The 11,077-nt window shown below is 42.2% G+C and overlaps 1 protein-coding gene across 3 annotated transcripts in view; it reads right to left on the reverse strand.

The window, feature by feature from the left end:
- Window positions 1-2,301, reverse strand: part of GLYAT (glycine-N-acyltransferase) — a 9,694-nt gene extending 7,393 nt beyond the window's left edge. The window contains exons 1-2 of one of the 3 annotated variants that reach the window (XM_027861304.1): window positions 2,169-2,301; window positions 790-893 (exon numbers count right to left, since the gene is read on the reverse strand). In XM_027861304.1, coding sequence (XP_027717105.1) covers window positions 790-893; window positions 2,169-2,205 — 141 coding nt within the window. In that variant the 5' untranslated portion in view covers window positions 2,206-2,301. Of the gene's footprint in view, window positions 1-789; window positions 894-1,162; window positions 1,244-1,526; window positions 1,547-2,168 lie in introns of those variants that run through there. The other 2 variants (XM_027861306.1, XM_027861305.1) reach the window with 2 other exon arrangements.
- Window positions 2,302-11,077: the final 8,776 nt, after the last annotated feature.

Below are 11,077 nucleotides of genomic sequence, written 5' to 3' on the forward strand. Positions count from 1 at the left end.
TGTGTGTGTGTGTGTGTGTGTGTGTGTGTGTGTGTGTGTGTGTGTGTGAGTGATGGACCCCTTGGGCAGTGTCTAGGGAAGCCTGTGGACCCCATTATAGGACCACGTTTTTAAATGCCTAAAATACATAGGATTACAAAGGAAACCAATTATATTGAAATGCAGTTATCAAAATATTTTTAAACACAAGTTCAGAGTGCCCAGGTTAACAAGCCCTGATATAGATGGTGGTGCTTGAGCTGAGTTTTGAAGGAAACAGGAGATTCCGAAAGGAGGAAATTAAGAGGAAGTCGATTCTGGGAATCAAGGCAACTTGTGAAAAGGCGTGAGTTGAGAGACGGAAGTTGAACGGTCAAACGTGCAGAATATAAGGCAGGCCGATATGACTGGAATGCCAAGTGTGTGGAATCAGTTGGCCAGGCAAGCACTTCTTAAGGGCTTACTATGTGCTAACCAGTGGGGAAGGGAAAGGTAAGAAGGGCCTACATGGTGAAGAGTTTTCAACAGCAAACTAAGAAGCTTATATTTGATCCTAGAAACAAATAGTCAGCCACTAGAGGTTACTGAGTAAGGGGAAATGACAAGGTCAGACCTGCGTTTTAGGAATTTCATTTGGGCAGCTCTGTGGAGGAAGGCTAAGATAGCAGAGAAGGCTCCTGCAATCGTCCAAGGGAGAGGAGAAGAGTGACTGCACTAAGGCATTGGCTGCACGAGTGGAGATTAGGTAATGTACATGAATGATGTACATGAATGACTCAGTGGAATTCGGGAGTCAGTGTTCATGCTTACCTTTATAGACTCAGGAATGTCCTTCCTCAAGGCTGCCTGCAGGGTCTGCAGCATCTGGGAGCTGCGGAGAAGGAGCATCTTGCACAGATGCTCAGCCTCGCTGTCTGAGGAATATCAGAAAGCCAAGAGGGAGAGAGACAAAGGCAGATAAATGTAAAAAGAGGGCCCCGAGACTGTGTCCTGACTTCCCTTTACCTTACTCAGTGAGACTCCAGCTGGAGCATGCCATGCCAGGAGTGCTGCTCTCCTGCCCACTCTGCTCTGTGCTCACTGGAACCCCTTAGGGCTCTACCCCCACTTCTTTCTGTTTACCAGTTTCCTAACCTCAGGCCCTCATCTGAAAGAACACAATGTCTCCTTTGCTCCCACCCACCTGTTCCTGTTGCTGCTACCCAACCTTAGCATAGGAAACCCCGATGCATTTGAAAAGGACTTTGCCAGGAAACCAGAAAGGGGAACAGGCATTGGGTAACTGGAGGAGGGATTTGGGGAGGAGAGAGTCACACTTTAACAGTTTGAAGATCACTCCAGGCCTTTGGCCAGCTCCAAGACCTTGGCCTTGCCTTAGCTCCGTCTTCCTATTAAATTATGCTTCTCCGTTTACCTTTGGCCCCAGCCCCAAAGGACGTGGAACGGACTGGACCACCTTTCATCATCTTGTGGAATCTGCCTAATAATAATAGTAATAATAATAATGATAATAATACCTGACCTTTCCATAGCACTCTATGACTTACAAAGCACTTGACGTAAATCGTCTCATTTGAGGCTCATCCTTAACCTGGGAGGTGTGAGGTTATCTCCGTTTGATAGACCATCGCTTGTAAACCTGGAGTTGAAAGAAACTGCAGAGGCCATACAGTCCAATACCCTCATTTTCAGAGGAGGAAACTGAGGCCTGGGGAGATTAAATGACTTGTCCAAGGTCATGTAGGGAGTAAACTCTAGAGGTAGAATTTGAACCCAGTCCTCTGATTCTAGAATCAAGGCTCTTCCAATGTATCATATACTCTCCCTTCTTTGATATTTACACTAATGAGGTTAGGGCCACAGCTATCATTATACCCATTGTAGAAATGGGCAAACTGAGGCCGAGAGAAGATAAGTAAAGTCCCAATGCTAGTAACTGGCAGAAATCCAGCTCTTTCTCCTCCTTGTCCCCTGAAAAGAGCTGATAGGACACTTGCCCTAATTAACTCCCTATCTCAAAAGGAAGGGAGTCATTGCTGCTCTTGGATTATTTGGCTAAACAACTCCCTTCACATCACCTCCAGTGAGTCAATAAGATGTCTTAAGTGTGCGCAAGGGACCATGTTAAGTGCTGAGGTTACAAAGAATTGGAAAACCACAAAACCAACCACTGCCCTTTGGGAACTCACCACTAATGGGGAGATGATAGGCGTCATGAAAAGGCATATACAAGATCCATAGTGAGCAGAAGGAAGGGGAAGGCTCAAGGGGCTGAGGGACCAGGAACAGCCTCCTTCTTCCCTGAGGTGTGTCCCTAAAACCTACAAGCGACAGTAACCACAAGGGCACAAACTGCTCAAGCATGTGGTGGAATCGGCACATTCCCCAAGTCTCTTCCCTCGCCAGTGATTGGACAGGACTTCCCCACCCCGCCTGGAGACCACAGAACCACCCATGAGGTCTGCAGGAGGAAAGATTATCCCGGAGAGGGGACATCGTAAGTCCAGAAGTAAACATCTCAGAAGACCAAGGAACACTGAGCACTCGACGTTTCTGTGCTGCATTAGAATTTGCAAAAACTGCTTCTACTGCAGCCCCGAGACATAAAAAAAGAAAACAAAACCGAGACTTAGAGAGAAAATGTTGCCTACTCTCCAGCTCTCATAGCTGGTGAGTAGTGGAACAGGGTCTTCTGACCAATAGCCCTGTAATTTCTATTCCCTAGCCTCGTAAATCAGGGCAGGTAGGTGACATAGTGGGTAGAGTGCCAGGCCTGATGTCAGGAAGACTCATTCATCTTCCCGAGTTCAAATCTGGCCTCAGGCTCTTACTAGCTGTGTGAGTAGCAGGCTAATAGATGGTCCTGGTCTCTCAGGCAGTTGAGTCTTTCTTCAGGAAATGACCTTCCTTCTGCTCTGTCTGGATCCTGTGTAGGCCTTTTTTATTATACCTGTTGGCTCCCCACAAGTGGTGAGCCCCTTACTACCTGGGCAGGTCACTTAATCCTATTCACCTCAGTTTCCTCATCTGTAAAATGAGCTAAGGAAGCAAATGGCAAACCACTCTAGTATGTTTTCCAAGAAAACCTCAAATAATAATCACTAGATTATATACTACCATACTGAAATAATTTGCTGTAAGTAATCTTGAAGGAATTGTAAAGGTGAGACGTGGTGCAAGACTAGAGATGGGGCAAATATCCTCAATTTTCCTAAGGGAGGAGGTGGATGAATTAACCATAATTTACCTGTTTTCCAAGTGTTTTAGCATGTGTTTCTTCTTCTCCCATGATATCCAATAGGTTCTCTAACTTTTAGGGTCTAGCCTAGAAGTATCACCCCTAGGCTGTATATAATAGCTATACTTAGAGGACCTCCTACACCCTCAAGTAGTACTCCTCAGGTGAACCCAGTGGCCCAAGGAGAGGAGCCATGTTTTTAACTCTGTCCCTTGCTTGAATGGATTTCTTGGCTCCAAGTGCATTTTCCTTCCACAGTAGTTCAAGTTCTCAAAGGAGTACCCTAAATGTCTTCCAAGTATTATTATCTCCTTTGATCGTCACAATAATGCTGTAAGGTGGGTATAATTATTACACCCATTTTTCAGATGAGAAAACGGAGGCTCAGAGAGATTAAGTGACTTACCTCCATGGGTTACAATGGGATCCTGGGTTACCCTTTCACCCACATGTGGGAAAACCTGAATGCAAACTATGTTCTGAAACTTTCTAGAATAAAGTCAGAATAGGGGCTTAATGAGCCAAAGACAAATAGGACTTTTTTGGGTAGCTCCCAGGATTGAGCCTGGTCTATGTGATCCCAAAGGCTGCAACACTGGAATAGCAGGTTCTGCCTTTTTCTAGAACCGACTTTGTTTTTTGTGGCCAACACAGATAAGCTTAAAAAAAATCCACTCTGTATCTGATAGAGAGCTGCTAATTATAGGTGTATGTTGTTTTTCTTCCCCACTCAGTGGAAAGATGCAAGAGAAAACAAAACCCTTGCTGGGAGAACAACTAACCTGGAGAACAGTTGACCCTGTATGATTATAGCAATTAGGAAGCAATAGATGAAGGTAGAAGATTTTACAGAAAGCATGGAATGTCTCTCTTTGGAATCGAGTTCTCAGCAGGATCCTACAAGAATACTAGCTGGGTAGTTTTTCTTCCTAGGGATTTAAGTGGATCTAGAAGTTTCTGTACTATTCACCTTTTGCCAAGTGGTCACAGGTCAGTGCTCAGGTTTAATAATCATGAGGGGTGGATCACTTGATTCAGCAATAATCCTGGACTGGGGGCAGAAACAAGTTGGACTCTTGGACCCTTAACCTCTAAGCGGAGGTCATATGACTGCTGGTCTGATTTTTAATTGATTATCCTCGAAAAGAGAGAGCTGGGAGGGACCTTAGGGGCACACTCACAGTCCCTTATTTTAGACAGGTGAACAAACTGAAACCCACAGAGGTTCCATGACTTGCCATGCTCTTACCGCCAAGCTAGGCTGCTAATGATTCTCTGGTTCCATAGAGGCAACTGAGCTACATTTCAAAAGAATACTGAAATCAAGAAACATGGATTTGAAAGCCAGCTCTGCCACTTACGATCTTGATGGCCCGAAACGAGTCAATGAGTCTCAGTTTTTTCATTATCATTTTAAAATTAAGATAATGATGATGATGATTATGCTACCCAATGTGCCTGATTATTTTGAAGATTGATTAGACAATGCAGATAATGAGCTTTATAAATGTCAACTTTTTTTTTTAATTCTATCTTCCCAATAAGACACTGACTGGGCTTTCTTTTCTCCCTATTCTTACTCTTGGCGAAATCCTGCAGGAAAAAAAAAATAGCATCATGCCTTTTATTTTGAAACAGCAGTCTATTTTTGGGATATCTTCTTCCTCTCTGCCTTCCAACAATCTCCCAGATAATGAGTCCTCCCCTCTAACAATGAAAAATTATTCAGCAAAGCCTATTGATGTGATGACTCCATCTGACAGTACACACACTACTCCACTGCTGTCATCCTCCACCTCTCCACTGAGAGAAGAATTGCATTTCTTGATCTCTTTCCTGGGGCCACGACTGGTCATTCAAGTGACTCTATGTTCTGTTTTGCTCTAACTGTTCATTGCATAAATTCTCAGATATGAGGTCAGTACGTATTTTGCAGCACATATATTGCAAGTGCTCATGAAAATTTCTTTTTTTGGTGAGCAATTGGGGTTAAGTTACTTGCCTAGGGTCGCGCAGCTAGTGTCAAATGTCTGAGGCCACATTTGAACTCAGGCCCTCCTGACTCCAGGGCCAGTGCTCTATCCCCTGAACCACCACCTGCCCCCTATGAAAATTTCTTTAGAGAGAAAACGACCACCATAAAAATAATGGTGGCATTTGCATCACCGTATATCACAAAGGATCAAGAAGTAAAAAGATTATCGAAGAATTTGCTAAGATCCTCAAAATTAAATCCACATACATATTCATACGTGATGACTTTAATGTAAAACGGGAAACAAAGAAGGAGAGCAAAAATACACATTTTTCTCAAGGACGATGCTCGTGAGCCAGAAGTCTGGGACTTCTGTGTATTCTATACATCTTTAACTACGTCCTGGGCATTGTCTTTGAGAGAAGAGTTAAGTCAATACTGACATGATGAACATAGAGTAACTTTTGAAAGATGACATTTTAACAAATAAGAAATGACTTGTTACTGATGTGAGAACCATTCCTGCAATGGCTGGCTACGTGCAGTTGGGTTACCAATTTATTAGTGCAAAGATAAAAATTGATATAAAATTAAGTGAAAAGACAAAAGAAAAGATGGCATTCTATTGAAATAAGTTAGTGATGATGAAAAAAATCAGTTACGGATGGAAGACATACCAGAGGCACAGAAGTTTAACTGATGAAAATCAATCAAATCAATTGCTATGACAAAGAGACCAAGAGAACCTAAAAAACATTTCAGATAGCAAACATGATTTACTTGCCAAGAAGAGAGAGATAAATCATCCAAAGCGTATATCATTTTAGAATATAAACTCATTTGAAAAAAATTTTATGGAGGATGGTGGAAGATTATGAATAGCATTCCGTTTTAAAGCACGTGGAAGCAATGAGGGATGAAACCAGTTTTAATAAAAGCTTCTTGAGAAGCCGAACCAAACACAATCATCCCTAGGGCACTTAAAGAGGAAAACGGAAGGAAAACAAACAAAGAAAAGAAATTTGGAAATTAATCTGTAAAAATAGCAAGCCCTTAGCACCAAGAACAAGAAATCACACACACTTGGGCTACATTTCTAGCTGTGGTTATAGATGAAGGAGAAATAACACAAAAGTGAAAGTGGTGCAGTGGATAGTGACCTGGAGTCAGAAAGACTCATATTCCTGAGTTCAAATCTGGCTTCAGACGCTTACTAACTGTGTGAACCTGGGCAAGTCATTTAACCCTGTTTGTCTAAATTTCTTCATCTGTAAAATTTGCTGAAGAAGGAAATGGTAAACAACTCCAGTACCTTGCCAAGAAAACCCCAAATGGGGTCATGAAGAGCTGGACACGACTGAAAAAGGACTGAACAATAACTGAAGAAAGAGGGGGAAAGCAGCCAGATTAGATCAAGTGCAGCTATGACAAATCTGTATTGTAACAAAATTGTGAGGGAATTGTTTAAAGAAACATCTGAAAGAAAGGAAGAGACCAAAGAGGCCGCGGAAAAAAAAAGTCTCCCATCTTGTTAATAGTGAAAAAAAACAAACAAGAAAGCACAACAACTACTGGTCTACATGCCTTCTTTCCCGTCTGTATGTAATTTTAATGAAAATCATCCACATGCTCCTTGGGGGCATTCTCCAGGAGGGAAACAGGCAGGCTTGCACAAATGACATTCCCCAATAGATCATACTTTGATTATCATATAACTGAAAGATACAAAGCTTTCTAGAATCCATTATGCTTATTGCTTACTCCAAATCAAATGGCCCTGTGATTTCCTTGAGTTGGGAGTTTCTTCCAACGATGCCTGTCAAAGCTGTCCTTGCCTGAATGCCCTGCATGACTCCATGTTTCCCCAAAAGTTCACCAAATGGATCCACCTAACATGCTAGTGACCTTTCTCATCTGTTCCCAATGTCAAAAGAATACTGCTAGAGTACTTTGGCTGAACTCCTATTATCCTTGGCTCTTGTCAAGATGCAGCAAGAGCTCTGTCATTCCTTGATGACAACATTACTCCTGTTCTTTGAAGTTTCTTGCTGTTAATATGATGCAGTCTGCTCATACCTACCATATGACTTTCTATTGCTCTCTGCATGATGCTCATCTTTAACTCTTTGAAGGCAGTGGCATCCCATGTCTTCTTGCCATTCAGCAAGATTGGAGAGTATGTATATAAGTTAACAACTATTTATTAAGTACTTGTCATGTGCCTGGCCCTGTGCTAAGCATTGAGGATACAAAGAAAGGCAAAACCAGTATCTGTCTTTAATGAGTTCAAAACATACAAATCACTATGTACAAACAAACTATATTACGTCATGACTCAAATCAAGGTAAACTGAGGCACAAAGTTCTAAGCACATTCAATTTATTGGTTCTTAATATGCAGGGTGAAATAAAGGTAACCTCAGAGAGAAGGCACTAGTAGTAAAGGAGGCCAAGAAAACCTTGCTGCAGAAGTTGATTTTTTCAGCTAAGACTTGAGATAAACCAGGGAAGCCAGGAGGAAGAGAATTCCAAGAATGAGCATAGCCAGTGAAAATGTACAGAGTCAGCAGATAGAGGGTCTTAATGTAAGGAATAGCAAAGAGACCAGTTTTAGTGTGTCACTGGGTTTGTGGAAGGGAGTAAAAGAACAAGGCTTGAACCTTAGGAAGGCTCCAGGTTATGAAGGACTTTGAATGCCAAACAAAGGATTTGATATGTGATCTTGGAGGTGATAGGGAGCCACTGGTGTTTATTGACCGGAGGGGAGGGTTATATGCGTCCGACTTGTTTTTTAAGAAGATCGGTTTCACAGTTGAGTAAAGGATGAAGTGAAGAGAGAAGAGACTTGAGACAGGGAACCCAGCCAGAGGGCTATTTCAATAACTCAGGTGTGAGGCAATGAGATTGGATAGTGGCAATTTCATACAAGAGTGATGGGAAAGTAGAATCAATATGATGTGACAACTGATTGGCTATGGGGTGGGGAGAGATGATGAGAGAGAGAGCAGGTCAGTAGTTACTGAGGTTCTACCATTCACCTTTTTTTCTGGTATTTATTATAGAGTCTGACATTTTCCCACATCTTTTTATGTTCCCTTCCTTCATATACCTTCTATATCAGTCTCTCAGTGCATTCATATGCATCACCTCTAGTGCCAATCTTCTCTATATATACTTGGTCCAATCTGGCTGCTTTCTCTGTCTTTATTCTCTTTAGTATTTTCCTGCTCTATAAACCCCTCAGGAACTGTGATATCAGGGACCAATTGGGCTGATTCCATTCTCCTCAAAGGAGAAAACACTTTGTTGGAATGATGTTTTGCAAATCTTTTCCATTTTTCTTTTTTTTTTTTTGTAGTCTGCTTTCCATTTTCATTGTTGAATGTCTAGTTGGTTAGTTGGCTGTCTCACCAAGATTTCTTTAGAATAATCTTTCCCACAACTGCTTCTCTCTGCTTTATGGGGCGATACTGCTCATTATCATCCATCATCCTTCTTTGTAAAGGTTTACGAATGAATTTATATTTAAACTTGGTTTAACCTTTGACAGTCATCTGTCTGTGTTGGGCAAACAAGCCCTGTATTTGCTGACTAAGGCAGTTGCTGGGGCCTTTTGGTCTTCATGTTGTGGCAATCAATTTATATTAGTTAAATTTCTGGATGAAATTATTGTAGTAAGTGTTGATGTCTTTTTGGTTATCCATTTGCCATTTTTACATTTTCAATAACTTATTTAAGCAATTCAGGGATAGCTCTGTATGAGTCAATAACTTAAGTGTAACAGCATTAAGGAAATTTGCGTGTTCTGACTGGGTTCAAAAGACCATCCTCAAAAGTTCAGGATGAGGTAATATTAATTAGACAGCAATTTATCTAAAAATGATCTGGGATATTTAATGGACTTCAAATTTGGTATGAGTCAGCAAGGTGATGTGGCTGGCTGCCCAAAGAGCTAATCAATGAATAAATCATTTAGGAAGTACTGAAACAAGAAAAACTGAACAAGCTAACAAGACAGTTCATGCCCACGAGGAACTTTTGTCTTCTCAAGTAGGAGAAGACAATATATAAAGGGGAATGGCAAAGGGAGTGGGGAAGACCAGCAGCAATGCAGCCTCAGGGTGTACTAAAGGGCGAACACGGTTTCCAGGAGTAAGGATGGTCTCTTTGTGCTCTGCTTTCATCAGAACGCATCTGAAGTCTTGCGATCTAATCTAGACTCCATTGTTCAGAGAGGCCATTGATAACTGGGACAACATCCAGGGGTGGGCAACCAGGGTGGCGAATGGTCTTGAGATCCCACTGAAGTTCACATCGTTTCAGTTAAATGAACTGGGCAGGGTTAGCCCAGAAAAAGAGGCAGTAAGGTATGTGATAGCTGTGATCGAGTATTTCGAGAGTTGTCAGGTGAAGAGGGAATTGACCTCTGTCTGGTCCCAAGAATGACACATGGAGCCGAAAAGAGGTACATGTTGGCTTGATGAATGAATGAATAAAAAACATATTTATGAAGTTTTTACTTTGTGCTGAGCACCAAACATTCAAATACAAAAAGGGTCACAGACCCTCCCCTCAAAGGATTTACATTTGAATGGGAGCAGACACTGCCATACAGAAAGTAGTGTCCAGCAAGGGGCACTTTAGTTTAAAAACTTCAAGGGATGTTGAGTGGAGATAATTCAAGGCAGCAAGAATTTGTGTCCTTCTTATGTGTCAGGCACTATACCAGACTCTGGGCATAAAAATAAAGGCAAAACAAAAACCTTAGTTTCTGCCCTAAGGAGCGGACCTTTAAAGTGGAAGACAAAATATAAGTAACTTAAGAGGTGGAGAGTAAGTGAATAGTAACCTGAAAGGAAAAGATATGAGTAGCTGAGAGGCATCTGGGAGGGCCTCCTGCAGAATGTGGGACTTGAGATGAGTCTCAAAGTAAGTCAGGGAAATATACAGCTGAAGGGGAATGTTCAGAAGCACAGAGATGGCTGCTAGATACTGTATTTGAGGGCCTATGTAGCTGGATTATGGAATGAGTGAAAGTGATTAAGGTATAAAAAGATTAATGTATGGAAAGATATGGGGCAGCTAGGTGGCACAGTGCATAACTTGCTGGGCATGGAGTCAAGACGACTTGAGTTCAAATATGACCTCAGACAGTTACAAGTACTTAATTGTATTTGCCTCAGTTTCCTCATCTGTAAAATGAGCTGGAGAAGGAAATGGCAAACCACTGCAGTATCTCTGCCAAGAAATCCCCAAAAGCGGTCTTGAAAAGTTGGACACAACTGAAAAATGACTGAATGACAACATGGAAAGCCAGGAAGAGGACAGGGTATGATGAGCTTTAATGTGAAATTATATTGGGTCTTGGAGGTAATAGGGAGCCAGCAGAGTTCACTGAGCAGGATCTCACCAGGTCGGACATACAGTTTAGAAAAATCTCCTTGGGAGCTGAGTGGAGGATGGATTGGAGCAGGCAAAGACATGAGGCAGGGATATCAACAAAAAGTTACTGCAAAAGGGGAGAGGGCCCTGGCTAGGAACCCAGAACACTTGGGTTCAACTCTCATCTCTGATGTTTACAGCCTTGGTCTCCATGGTCTAGTTCTTTAACTTTTCACATGACTGTTTCCTCCTCTGTAAATTGGGAACTTTGAGCTAGGTAACCTTTTGGATTCCGTTCACCTACAGATCTATGACTCTATGCTCCTGAGGCAAGATCTTCCTCCCCTCTCCCCCATCCTCCACCAGCACAAAGACAGTTCTCTGTAGACCTTGACAAAAGCCCAAGGATGGGAGAATGAGGTGGAAGACTTAACTAGGAAGCTGAAGATCTCACTAGGAAGCTGAAGACCTCGCTAGGATGCTGAAGACCTCGCTGGGAAGCT

This window comes from Vombatus ursinus, unplaced genomic scaffold, assembly GCF_900497805.2.
Source record: "Vombatus ursinus unplaced genomic scaffold, bare-nosed wombat genome assembly UNPS02014662.1, whole genome shotgun sequence".
In the NCBI taxonomy this organism is placed as follows: Eukaryota; Metazoa; Chordata; class Mammalia; order Diprotodontia; family Vombatidae; genus Vombatus; species Vombatus ursinus.